The following is a 13,272-nucleotide window of genomic DNA, read 5'->3' as shown; positions in this document are numbered from 1 at the left end:
GCAGATCCCCTCTGCTCCCTGCCCAGGTTCTTCAGCTGTTCCTGGTGCCTCAGTTCCTCCATCTCTAATTTAGAGATTAATTTCTGTCTCCTGGCTTGTGTTTCTAGACACTGAGAGTGCAGGACAAGCTTTTTAGGATGTGAATGCCCCAGCACTACAATGACACCTGTGTCAATTATATTTCTACTGTAACTGCAAATCACAATAATATCAAAATTACCACTTTGAGTCTTCAAGTGGCTCCTTCTCCCATCCTCGCTGAACCTGGCACACTGATCCCCCTCGGGAACACAAATCCTGCACTGTCATCCCTCTCCAGACAAACGAGGTGCTGAGAGAGGGAGGGAATTGTGCAAGAACTCATCCATGCTCTCCCAGGACCATCAGCCAGCAGCTGATGCCAGAGGGTTTGGGATCAGGCCAGGCACATCCTGGTGCTGCTCCTGAGGGAGTCTGGGAGCAGCCAGGCGAGGAGCAGGAGGGAAAAACGAGCTGGGAAGCCATGAAATCCTCCTGCATCCAGGGGCTCCATGGGCTGGGAGAGCAGGGAGCAGCAGCATTCCTGCCTGCCCGGGGAGGGATATTGGGAACAGCCATTGCCCAGGCCCGGGAATGCCATTTGTCACCTGGGAATGGCATTTGTCACCTGGGAATGGCATTTGTCACCTGGCCCCATCGAAGCCAGTCAATAGGACACGAGCACACCAGGTGTCACCAGGGACCTGCTGCTGTCACAGCTGTCAATAACGCTCGATTTGGGACAGAGCCCTCCTGAAAAACCTCGTGTCCAGCACTCAGGTGCTTCCCGGATCCCTGGGCATCCTCCCCAGCTTATCACCCCCTCTGGGCAGTGGAAAGCTCCCAGAGACTCCAGCACAGCTTTGCTCCCTGGAAACCTCTCTGGGAATGTGGCTGGGGGTGATGGAAAGGATGTCACCCACCCAGTGTGGGGTGACCCCTCCCTTCCCTAAACAATTTGCACAAACCCCATCCGATTCCCATTTTAATTGACTTTTCCAGTCCTTTTCTTCACGTGGTTGTGATGGATGCAGCTGACGAGTCAGCAGATGGTGCTGGGAAGTGACAAATGAGTTACCAAGAAAGGTCACTTTTCCAAAGCACTGAACTTTCCCGTGTCTTGTTCCACTGTCCCTCCAAGACGCGTCCCGCTGGCAGCTTTCCATCCATCTGGGATGGAGCCTTCTGCCTGGGGAAGGACAACCTTCCAAATCAAACAGAGGGATGAAAATTAATCATATCTGTATTAGCTGCATGCAGCCTGCCAGCTTCACCTCTTAATTATGCAAGAGTGCTCCGACAGGAAGGAATGGTGGAGCTGAAAATAAAGGATCTGACTCCAGGTCTGGAAGTGCCAGGGCAGGTGGGAGCAACAGGCACCTCCTGGCTCTGGCTTGGCCCAGCCCATAAATGCAGCTTTTGGCACGTCCTGGCTGCAAAACAAGGATAAATGAAAATAAAAAATCCCAGCTGGAGCTCTCCCTGCCAGTGCTGTAATTCCACAATTCCATCCTGCTGCATCCCTGGCACAGTTTGCAACCTGCAGCCCCTGAAACTCCCCTTTGGGCTGTGGTGCCAAGTGGCAGCAGAGGTTAGAGGCTCAACAGAAACATGATGTGCAGGATGGGTTTGAGTGCAGTGCTGCTTGTTCTGAAAGTGAAATGTTTGGCAAAACTGGGAGTCGTTTTCCCAGGAAACTGGCAGTGGAGTGCAGCCCATTGGGCCTGGCAGCAGTGGCAGTGCCAGGGAACAAGGGGCAGAACGAGCTGCCCGTGCCAGCAGCACACCCAGGCCTCTCTGGAAACCAGCTCTGAGGTGATCTGTGCACCCCAAAACTGGGGAAATTCTGCCTGTTGCCTCAGTTTTACATGAAAGAATAAAAGAGAGGGAAAATGGTTTTTTGGACAGAGCCTGGGTGGATTTGGCTTCTCTACAAGGGCTGGAGGGGACAGGCACTGACCAAAACATCCTATCCCATTACAATCCTCTTTCACTGGGATTAAAAAAAAAATGTTTTTTAAAATCCCTTTTTCTAATAAAATAAATGTCTGGTCTTATAAAAACTTTCCTCTCAAATAAGGAAAGAAATAAACAGGAGAGAAATGTTTCATTGCCTGGTTTCTCTACATTTTTGGTCACTCCTTTGCCACCCTCTCCCCGATGTGGAAGGAGTGAAGAGAGAAGGGAGAGGAGGTGAGAAAACACGATGGCTGCAGCTCAGCTGTTCCCATTTTGGTTTTCAAATCTGAGCCACCAGGTTTTCACTTGAGGGCTCAGGAATATTTTTAGGAATGGTACAAAATGCAGCCTCACACCCAGGGAGGGGATGTGACTGGTTTGTCCCGTGGGGCTGGGTTGTGTCCCTGGGCAGCCCACTCTTCATTTGGGGTGCTGTGACCCCAGGCAGGCGATGGGAGAGCCCAGCCAAGCCCTGGGATGAGCTCAGAGGCAGGGAAATCACTCAGATTTCAGCCAAAGAGATCCCTGCCCTGCTCACAGGGGATATTTATTCACTTTGGTGAGGAGGAATTCAGCTTTTCCACACTCCAGGCATCCTCTGACCTTTCATTGCTTCATTCCCTCCTTCCCCTGCCCTGTTCCCATGTCCAACAGCAGTGAATCAGGTTGAGCCCTGCAAGCACCACTACCAAGGCACCAGAAGAAGCCCCAGGTGGTTTTTGGGGGGGCTTTTGAGGGGAAAAGGGGCAGGGAAAACAACTGGGGGTGGAGAAAATGAGAGAGAGAAAGAGGAGGAGGGAAAGAAGGACAGGAAAAACAATTGGCGGGGGGGAAAAAAGGAGGGGGGAAAAGAGGGAAAGAAGGGCAGGGAAAAGAAGCAGGGGGAGGATAAAAGGAGGGAAAGAAACAAAGAAGAGGTGGGGAAAGAAGGGCAGGGAGAACAAGCAGAAGGAAGAAGAGGAGGAAGAGAAAGAAAAGAGGAGGGAAAGAAGGGCAGGGAAAACAAATGTGGGGAAAGAAGAGGAGGGGAAAAAAGAGGGAAAGAAGAGCAGGGAAAACAGTTGGGGGAGAGAATAAAAGGAGGGAAAGAAAGAACAGGGGAGGGGGACAGAAGGGGTCCAGCGTCATTGTGCTCAGCAGTGCCAGCTGCCAGCAGATTTCCCAAGACTGGATGATGCCAGATTCCCAGGATTTATTGGTGCTCTCACTGGAGTCTCCCTGTTCATCCCAACACCTCTCAGCAATCAGTGGCCATTTATCTGCCACAGAGGAGAAGGGTTCTGGCTCTCAAGGCACCAATTCATCCTGGGAGGAACAAGGAGGCCGAGCTGGATGGCTTGGGGTGAAAAAGAGACTCATGTGGCAGGTCAGTGAGCTCCCGGGTGAGGAATCCCAGGAGAGGCTGGGAGAGGAACAGCGGCACATCCATCCCAGCTGGGATGTGGGAAAAACAGAATGGAAAATTGTGACAGCAGCAGAAGGATCTGCAGAGCCTCGGGGCCTGTGCAGCCAGGCCTGATCCCAGCACAGGGCTCACTTTTGATAAAATGCCCATTTAATCCGTGGATATTTTGCTTAGGTGTGGAATAGCAGCCTCAGCAAAAGCCTCTCAACCACAAAGGCTTTAGAGGGCTAAACAGCAAAGATTTGGAATTAAGGAGAATAAATATTAATGAAAGGGGTGGGAAAATGCATCCTTTCTCCAGACAGCCCTGCCTGTGCTCCCCTGCACGGGGCTGTTGGGTTTATTGTTCTCTGGAGCAGGAGCTGCTCGGAGGGATCATGCTGGGATGGAGCCACACAGAGCCTGGAGAGAGCCTGGAGAGGGAAAAGGGAGCAGATTGCCCCCAAAAAGGGCCAATATGGGATTCAAAGTGCAGCAAACCCTGCACTGCTCTCAGTGGCTGTGGGTCAAGCCCAGAGCAGCACAGCCAGAGCCAGAGCTGTTACATAAAGGGATGGGGAGCAGCCCGGCCTGGGCTGGATGGAGGAAATGAATCCAATTACAGGATGAAGGGCACAGGGAGAGGATGGACACATTTGGTCTGGAGCAAATCCCTAAAAGGCTTTAAAGCAGGGACAGCAAGAATGAATCATGGTGCAGGACACACAGCCACCACGGAGAGGAGTTGGGGCCTTGGAATGGGGCAGGAGGCAGGAACAGGGCTCTGCACCTGGCTGAGGGACAAACACTGCCAGGATGTGGTTCTTCTGGGGGCTGGGACACCAGTTTGGCTGTTCCTGGGGGTGTTGGAGCCAGGAGCCAGCCCAGCCAGGCAGCAGGGAACAGCCCTGCTGGAAAGAGGAAACAAGCAGGCAACCCCCAAATTTCCTCCGTGCTGATTCCCATAAGATTATAACCCAGCTGCCCGTGTCACAGCAGGCTCCAGACTTCCACTGAGAAAACTAAGGGCTTGTATTAGAAAGAAAAAAAAATAAATTGACCCAGTTATGACAGAACGAAGCAGCACGTTCACAGCATCGCTGTGGAAAGCCATGAGCAGCCACAACAAGGCCCTCGGGAGTAACAGGATTCCACTTCAAATGAGATTTACAAATTAAACATAAAAGAGCTGGATTCGTTCTGTGTGCCTGAACCCCCTTTCCTGGCTGCTCAGCCAGCCTCAAGTGGACACGGCAGGGCAGGGGGGTGCCATGCACATGCATCCCTTGGAAATTTGGGAAAATCCTTTCCTTTGCCTCTCTGACTTGGCAGTCAAGCACCTGCCCCATGTCAGGCAAAGGAGGAGAGCTGGACACAGATCTCTGGTAACTCCCACTGGTAACTCCTGTCCAACTCCTCAGAGAACCCAAAAACCAGACCAAAATCCTGACTGGTTCCAGTTTGCCAGGCAGGGAGATCAGAGCAGCGTTTTTGCCGTTGCTCTTGGCAGAGCACGACTCGCTCCGGGTGCAGCCTCGGGAGCACTGCTGGAGCTGCTGGAGCTGCCAGGATCTGCCAGGATCTGCCAGGATCTGCCAGGGTCTGCTGGGATCTGATGGAGCCACCAGGATCTGCCAGGATCTGCTGGGATCTGATGGAGCCACCAGGATCTGCCAGGATCTGCCGGGATCTGATGGAGCCACCAGGATCTGCCAGGATCTGCCAGGATCTGATGGAGCCACCAGGATCTGCCAGGATCTGCCAGGATCTGCCGGCTGTGCTGGCTGCTCCTCGCTGCGGGGCCTGGGGGAATGTCTTGCACACCTGCCCACTCTGCCACAGCCCTGGGTTGTCACCGAGGGAGAAGTGTTGACAGCACCACAAGGAGCAGAGCAGGTTTGCAGCTGAGCCGGGATTGCTCAGCTCCTTGGCAGGGAAATGACAGGGCCCAAAGAGTGCCTGTCTCTCCAAGGAAATCCTGCAGCGCTTGGAGAGACATTACCTGGATCAGCAGCAGGAGGAAAAGGCTGGGAGCTGCCAGAGCGTGCAAATACCAGGACACGAGGCTGGCCTGGGGGAGCTCTCCCCACATCCCAGCTGCTTTATGGCTTGGGGGGAGAGCCTGAGCAGGATGGAGATGGAGAACTTACATGAGAAATGAGAGCTGAGGTCCCTCCTGCTCAAATTTTGTGCATGAAAGACAAAAGACAGCCTGCTGTACACTCTTATTTTTTGGGACAAAAGCAAAGTTACCTCCCTGTCCACACCCAGCCCCTGCCCTTGGTGGGTGCCCAGGGCACGGCCACAGAGCCACAGAGCCACCAGCCATGGCCAGGTAATCCCTGCTGGGGGAGGGCCAGCCCAGAGAACCCAACTGTAAATACATCAGTGTCCTCCTTCTCCCTGCCACACGTTTAAATCTATTTGATCCACTCTAATGGATTGATCTACAAGTTTGTGCACACACATCCTGCTTTGGACAGGCGGCTGGCAGCGCCTCGCCCATCACGGCCTGTCAGCTCCACTCAGCCTCACCTCGAGCGCTGAGCGAATCCAATTACAGGATAAAGGGTTTTCTTCCCCTCCATATGGTCTCTATAACGCTGTGGCTTTATCTTGCCTTAACCCCTTTCCTGGCGAGGGAGCTCACAAGCCCGGCCTAAGCAGCTCAGCGCCGTGGCCCTGGGTGGCTGCTATGTGATACGGGAAATGGGGTCTTCCCAGGGCACCCAGAGGCACATTCCTCCCTTTTTTCCTGCCCACTGGGGAGGAATGAGCCCTCACAAGAGAGAGATTCAGGGCAGCACTGGTTATAAAACCAGCCAGAAGCACAGGAGTGAGCCCAGCCGTGCAGTCAGAGCTGTGCTCGCAGCCGGGGTTCACGGGGCTGTGCGCCAGCCCAGCACCAGGAGCTCAGCACAGATGTTCCCTTCATGACTGATTTGTTGTGCTCTTGCATTTCCCTCCACCTTGCTCTGCCAGGTGTTCCCTGGGTGCCCCTGGGCAAGTGGCTCCTGTGGCAGGGCTGGGGATGGGCACCACGAAGGGCTTCAGGAGCCCTCCTCCCCCGTGTGAGCTCTGCCTGTCGCTGATCCCTGTGAACCAGGCGTGTCGGCTCTGTGCAAGCCGGTTATTTGATGATAATTATCATCCCTTGCTTTACACAGCACATGAAAGCCCAGAGCAGCTCAGGGCCCCGTCACGCCGCGCGCCAACAAACAATGAGCGAGAGACAATCCCAGCTCAAAGCAGGAAAACCTGCAAGGGGCAGGAAAAGCCTTTTCTTGAGGACAAACACAGAGCAGCAAAGCTCTCCTCCCGCATTAGGCAGGGCCTGGAATTTGCTGCTGTTGTAGAGTCAGCACAGAAAACAACCGGGAGCTCTCCTGGAGAGAGAGCAGCTCATAAACTTTCCCTGCTAAGAGACAGCAAATTAAAGCCATCTCTGTGACAGGGCTGCAGCAGGAGCTGAGGTTGCATTCAGGACACGTCCTGGAGGGACCAGGCACTCTCAGCGGTGTCATTTCCCTGCTCTGGGTTTACTCGAGGCCTTGGCCATTGCTCCGGCTGTGCTGACCTGCCCAGAGCTCTAAATCCACCAGCCTTGGGGCAGTGACCCCAGGGGACACATCCATGAGGACGGCTGGGAGGGGACAGCCCTCTTGAAAGCACAGGTGGATCAGGCTTACCTGCTCCACAGGCAGCTCCCAAAAAAGGAGGGGCCAGGTTGGTTGAAACCCTCTCAGCCCAGCTGTCCCTTTCAAAGGTGTCTGGGAACCACCCATGAATCCAAATCTCCTCCACACTCAGCTGCCAGGGTGAGTGGAGAGGATCTGCTGAGCCAGGAAAGGGCCCTCTCCCAAAAAGTGCAGCTGAGTATTCCCCCAGCACCCAGACTTGGTGTCCCTCTTCCCCCCACAGCTTCCTTTGCACCACTCTTGACTTTAGAAGAGGGCAGGACACCCCAAAGGGGTGCCAGGAAGAAATGGGAGGTGACAATTAACTTTCCCGTGGGGTACCCGTGTCCAGATGCAAAACCTTGGAGAAGCACCAGAACTCTGGGGTGCTGCTGGCACTGGCAGTGAGACCCAAGTGTTTTTGAAGTGAAATCTTGGAGCTGAAGATTTACTTTCTCTTTTGAAGGGGGGCCACCAGAGTGAAATATTGGAGCTGAAGGGAGTTGCTTTCTCCCATGGGAGCTGGGAGGTGCATACTGGAATTGAGATGGGTGCATACTGGAATTGAGATGGGTGCATACTGGAATTGAGATGGGTGCTGTTTTTGTGGATTAGAATTTCTGGGATCTCCTTTGATGTTCACCTCATTCTGCAACAATGTGCCAAATTTTTGTACATCTGGAGCCTGACTATGGCCAGGAGAGGCAGGAAATTCCTCCAAGGAAAGCTCTGTGAGAAGCAGGGCCATGGGACTCCTCCACTTTCCCCTCATCCCCTCAAGGAAGACCTGGACCAGGAATTTGGTGCATGGTGGTTTCACAGTGAGACAATTCCAAGAGGAATCCATCCCATGGGGAGCCCTCATCCCAGGGCACCTGAGGCTGGCCTGACCCACTTCCCTGCACCACGTCCTACTTCTGCACCCACTGGGTCAGGAATTAGGGCAGCATCCATCCCAACATCCCCTTAGCCTTCCGCTCCCAGCCTCCAGCTCGGAGACGCCCCGGGTGTGCAGGAGACCTCATTCATCCCACGGGACAACGGTGACTTTTTCCATGGGCTGTGCCTTGAGGAGGAGGAGTCCCAGCTTACCTCGTTATCCGATCAGCTCCCTTAACGCCCCACATCCCCAGGATTAATGGAAGAGCTTCCCTAAGGCGCCTTAGGCAGGTCCCCTGGAGAAGGAGCCCCCATGACCCAGAAGGAAGAAATGAGGAAGAAGAACTTGGATGAGATGGAGCGTTGGCACTGGCCCTGCTGCCTCATGTGTGCTGGGATGGGGATCCCACACTCTGTGCTGGGAGCCTGGGAAAAGCTCCCTTCCATCCCTCTGGCTCTCCCAGGCTGTGCTGGTCTCTCCACACTCTCTGCAGGGAGTTCAGGACATCTTTGCTCTCCTTTGCCCCATGGCACAACCAGGGGTGTGATCAGGGTCACACAGCCAAGACCTCTGCCCCAAAATGCTACATTTACCAAAAAACTACCAACTGCATTACCTTTGGGGTGGGAAGTGACTGCCCCTCCTAACTTTGCCCAGCTCCAGCCCCTTGGCTGTGTCAGCAGAGCCTGGATTTGGGATGCAGGCCCACATTGAGCCAGGCACCTGAAACAGAGCCCAGCCAACAGCTCAGACCCACAAAGCTCCGTCCAGTCTTCCCCCAGTGACCTCCCCAAGGTCAGTGGGGCAGAGCTGGCCACTCCCCAGTCCCCAGGTGGTCTCACAGGGTCCTTCAGCCGCCCAGGGACACCCCAAACCTGTGACACACTGTGGACCCCAGAGCAGCCCATTTTCACATCAGCCACTCCCAAACTCCCCACTGCTCCTCCCACCTTTGCCCCTCTTCCCAAGCGCTCCCCATCCCATCCCTTCCTGCCCCCAACACCTTAAACAACATTAAACACTTAATGGCAATTAATACGCTTTAATGCAGGTTTTGGGGCCAACTGGCTGCTTAGAGGGTGCTTAAACCATCAACCCCTCTCAATCCCGTTGCCCTTGTCATACAAAGTTAGCCGAGCCCCTCGTCAGCCTCCCCCCTCCCTGGAGGAGGCCGGAGGGTATAAAACCACCCCGGGGCGCGGCACCGCCAGCCCCCGGCGCGGCGCAGGGCAGGGCACCACCTCCATCCCCTCAACTCCTGCTGCTCCTCGTAACTCATTCCTTTTTGGGGCTGGAGGGGAACCCTCTCACTGCGCACTTTCCGCGCTGGGAGGGGGTGGGGCTTCCCTTTTTTTATTAATCAGGGTCAGAACACAATTCATTGCAGAAAACCCCTCTGGCAGAGCAGCTCCCATAGCCAGGGCAGCATGAACGGGACGGAGGGGATCAATTTTTACGTGCCTATGTCCAACAAGACCGGGGTGGTGCGGAGCCCCTTCGAGTACCCGCAGTACTACCTGGCCGAGCCCTGGAAATACCGCCTCGTGTGCTGCTACATCTTCTTCCTCATCTCCACCGGCTTCCCCATCAACTTCCTCACCCTCCTGGTCACCTTCAAGCACAAGAAGCTTCGGCAGCCTCTCAACTACATCCTGGTCAACCTGGCGGTGGCTGACCTGTGCATGGCCTGCTTTGGTTTCACCGTCACCTTCTACACCGCCTGGAACGGCTACTTCGTGTTCGGCCCCATTGGCTGTGCTGTGGAGGGATTCTTTGCCACGCTGGGAGGTAAGGGATGGAAATGGGGGCTTGGGGCTTCCTTCTCCAGGGCTTTGGGAGTCCGGTTCCATCCCTTCATGGCACTGTTGGGATGTGCAGCGTCGTTCCTCTGCGTGTGGGTCTCGCCCTGCGCTTAAAATGGGGGAGGAAAAGAGATTTCTGTGTGTTTGACCTTGATAGCAAGGAGTCTCCGTGGCGTGGTGGCAGGGAAAGGAAGCCTGGGAAGGGATCCTTGTTTGCAGGATCCAGCTTGGGGTCGCCTGGCCCTGCTGGTCACTGGGGGTGCCACACCAAGGTGGTTACCAGAGACCTGCCAGGAATGACCACAGCGTGTTCAACGACAAGCAGCTTGGACCAAGAACAGGCTTGGACTTGATCACCTTAGGGTCTTTTCCCAACCTTCATGATTCCCTGATTATTCATTTACCCAAAGGCTTCCCTTTTGGGGAAATGGAGGGTTTAGAAGGGGAAGAGAAATCCCTCAGGAAGGGAAACCCACAGAAGAGCTAGAGGTGTGGAGAGATGAGAGGGCTCAGAGCTTATCCAGGGGCAAAAGGAAGGTGAGGAGGATCCAGGGCAGTTCCCAGGCTCCTCAAGGATGGCTCAGCTCTGTCCTAGCTGCACCAGATTTGGGTGTCCTTGGGATTTTCCTTGAGGCATTTCTCAGGGACACACACGAGTGCTGCCAACACTTTGCCCTGCAGAAAAACAGGGAGAATTCACTCGGCAGCCGGAGCCCACGCAGCCAGCCCTGCCCACGCCACACCTCGTGATGGATCTGACAGCCACCAGTCCTTGTTGGAGAGACCCAGAGCCACCACAGGGACTTTGCTTTCCTTCCCTAAACGGTGCCATTTCCCACAATGATGCTGCTCTGGAAATACACATTTAAAAAATACAGATATTCTGCCAAAGGCGCAGCTGAACGTCCTGATCCAGGCCAAGGAACAAGGAAAGGCTTGGTTTGGGGGTCTGAAGATCCCAAATCTGCTCCATCCCTGCTCAGTGAGCCTTAGGCAGCTTTATTTCGCCTTTCCAATGTTTGTACCTCTCAGAGGAGGAGGAGGAGGAGGAGGAGGAGGCTCCTGTTCCCAGGGAAGGAAGTTGGCTGGGAAGCAGCGGGCTGTGCGAGCAGCAGGTCCCCAGCGAATCCCAGCACAGGGTGTCGTTATCAGCAGCTTATCACAGCTGGGGGCATTAGCAGGCTTACAGCACCGACTAAACGCTCCCAAATCCCCTGAAGTTTAATTATCCCTCATAAATACATGGGCACGTTTCCCACCCACACAGTCCCCCCCTCCCTGCACCTCCCCCGATCCAACGCCAGCAGAAGGCTCATGAAATGCACAATTTAAAGGAATCAACAGGTTCGGAGGCATCTGGCAGCATTGCCAGGAATTGTGCTTCCCCACGCCCAGGTGGGATTCACTCCCTTGATTCTTAATTTCTTCAAACCCCTCCACCCCCAGCATCCCCTCAGCTCCCAGAGCTTCTGCACGTTGTGGGTGGAGGATGCCCAGTTTCCTAGCAGGATGCTGCTTATCCTACGCTGATCCCCAGCTCCCCCTGCTCTCCTCTGGAAGCACCAAGGGAAGGTGGAGCCCAGAGGGGCTCTGACCACTCCGTGGGCTCTCCCTCTCCTCCCTGCAGGCCAGGTCGCCCTGTGGTCCCTGGTTGTCCTGGCCATCGAGCGCTACATTGTCATCTGCAAGCCCATGGGCAACTTCCGCTTCTCCGCCAGCCACGCCATGATGGGCATCGCTTTCACCTGGGTCATGGCCATTTCCTGCGCCGCCCCGCCGCTCTTCGGCTGGTCCAGGTGAGCCCCAGGATCCCCAGCAGCTCCCAGATCCCTCCATCCCTGCAGGGAGAGCAGGTGGCTCCCAGCAGGGAAGTGCTTGGCCTTGGAGGAGGGAAATGAATGTCCCGTTCCCGTGGGAGGGAGGGAGGGAGTGTCACAGCAAGCTGACACTGCATGCACCCAAACCACCTGTACCACCCTCCCAGCATCCCCCATCCTCAGGGAATTCCATCCCTGTTGCCCCCAGTGAGGGTCCCGGAGCAGATTCCGACCTTTCTCCCTGCCAGGTACATCCCGGAGGGGATGCAGTGCTCCTGCGGGCCCGACTACTACACCCACAACCCCGACTTCCACAACGAGTCCTACGTGCTCTACATGTTTGTCATCCACTTCATCATCCCCGTCGTCATCATCTTCTTCTCCTACGGGCGCCTCGTCTGCAAAGTCCGCGAGGTAACGGCCGGAGGGGGCTGAGGGACAGGGGGGTGGCTCGAGCAGGACTGGGGGATGTGGGTTGGGGGTGCAGAGCTGCCCCTCACCACCCTCTGTGTGCACAGGCAGCTGCCCAGCAGCAGGAATCAGCCACGACCCAGAAGGCGGAGAAGGAGGTGACGCGGATGGTGATCCTCATGGTGCTGGGCTTCATGCTGGCCTGGACGCCCTACGCCGTGGTGGCATTCTGGATCTTCACCAACAAGGGCGCCGACTTCACGGCCACGCTGATGGCAGTGCCTGCCTTCTTCTCCAAGAGCTCCTCCCTCTACAACCCCATCATCTACGTGCTCATGAACAAACAGGTGAGACGCCCCGGGGGCTGGGCAGCACGTCCCGGGGCTCCACGGGCACCTTGCTCCTTCCCAGAAGGATCTCAGTCCATCCAGAGACTCCTGGTCCTGTAGCACTTCCCTAGTGGCCCCCAGTGCCACCATTGTCATTTCTCTCCCCTCCCCAGTTCCGTAACTGCATGATCACCACAATCTGCTGCGGCAAGAACCCCTTTGGGGATGAAGAAACCTCCTCCACCGTATCCCAGAGCAAGACCGAGGTCTCCTCCGTCTCCTCCAGCCAAGTATCACCTGCATAGAGCATGGACAGTGTGAACTGGGGTGACCTGCTGAGCTCAGGGACCCACACAGACGCCCCACAGCCATTCCCTCGTGCCCCGGCCCCCTCCCCTGCAGGGGAATTTAGCTGTGCCCGTCCTGCCATAGCTGTGCAGACCCCACCCCACACATCCACGTGGCACTCTGAGCTCTGCCACTCCGATCCCGGGGAGCCCAGGGCTGTGGCCCAGCTCCCAGGAGCACGTCACCTCTGGGGGACTGTCCCCACCTGTCCCCATCGAGTTCAAACAGCAGCAGATGACCCCAAACCTTTTCCTGCCTGAATCCCACTCCCCTCCAGCATCGCCCTTCCCTGGGCTCCAGGAGCATCACAGGAGCACCCAGGCCTCTTTTGCAAAAATCTAAATATCCTGGCAAAGCCCCAGGAGCAGGACCCTGTGGCTGGGGTGGCCCCACCTGCCCCTCACCAGGGCCTGAGCCCGGGGCTCTCTGGAGCCACGCTCCCGCTGGGATTCCCACCAGGAATCGATTCCTGCAGCCTCTATAAATCAACATAACAAACGGAGCCACGAGCGGGCTCTGCCTCCAGCCCAGCTCCCTCTATCCCCAAGACAGCACTGTAGATACATTTTTTTTTTCTTGGAACCTGTAAATATTTGCTCATGTCCTTTGAAATCTCTATCCCTCTCAGCCCTTTCCTTTCCCCACTC

The 13,272-nt window shown here is 55.6% G+C and overlaps 1 protein-coding gene across 1 annotated transcript; it reads left to right on the top strand.

Annotated features, from left to right (window-relative positions):
* The first annotated feature begins 9,345 nt into the window (after nt 1-9,345).
* Nucleotides 9,346-12,582, top strand: LOC132338220 (green-sensitive opsin). Its single transcript, XM_059867522.1, has 5 exons — nt 9,346-9,706; nt 11,348-11,516; nt 11,786-11,951; nt 12,056-12,295; nt 12,451-12,582. The coding sequence occupies exons 1-5, from the start codon at nt 9,346-9,348 to the stop codon at nt 12,580-12,582; spliced, it is 1,068 nt and encodes a 355-aa protein (XP_059723505.1).
* Nucleotides 12,583-13,272: the final 690 nt, after the last annotated feature.

Source organism: Haemorhous mexicanus, chromosome 25 (genome assembly GCF_027477595.1).
Source record: "Haemorhous mexicanus isolate bHaeMex1 chromosome 25, bHaeMex1.pri, whole genome shotgun sequence".
Taxonomy (NCBI): domain Eukaryota; kingdom Metazoa; phylum Chordata; class Aves; order Passeriformes; family Fringillidae; genus Haemorhous; species Haemorhous mexicanus.
This window is presented reverse-complemented; position numbering and strand designations above follow the sequence as displayed.

What these genes read in the sequence shown, in the direction of transcription:
- LOC132338220 (XM_059867522.1), top strand. Translation starts at nt 9,346, where the DNA reads ATGAACGGGACGGAGGGGATCAATTTTTACGTGCCTATGTCCAACAAG. An exon ending in TCGTCTGCAAAGTCCGCGAG is followed by an intron (nt 11,952 to 12,055) that starts GTAACGGCCGGA and finishes CTGTGTGCACAG; the next exon opens with GCAGCTGCCCAGCAGCAGGA. An exon ending in ACGTGCTCATGAACAAACAG is followed by an intron (nt 12,296 to 12,450) that starts GTGAGACGCCCC and finishes TCCCCTCCCCAG; the next exon opens with TTCCGTAACTGCATGATCAC.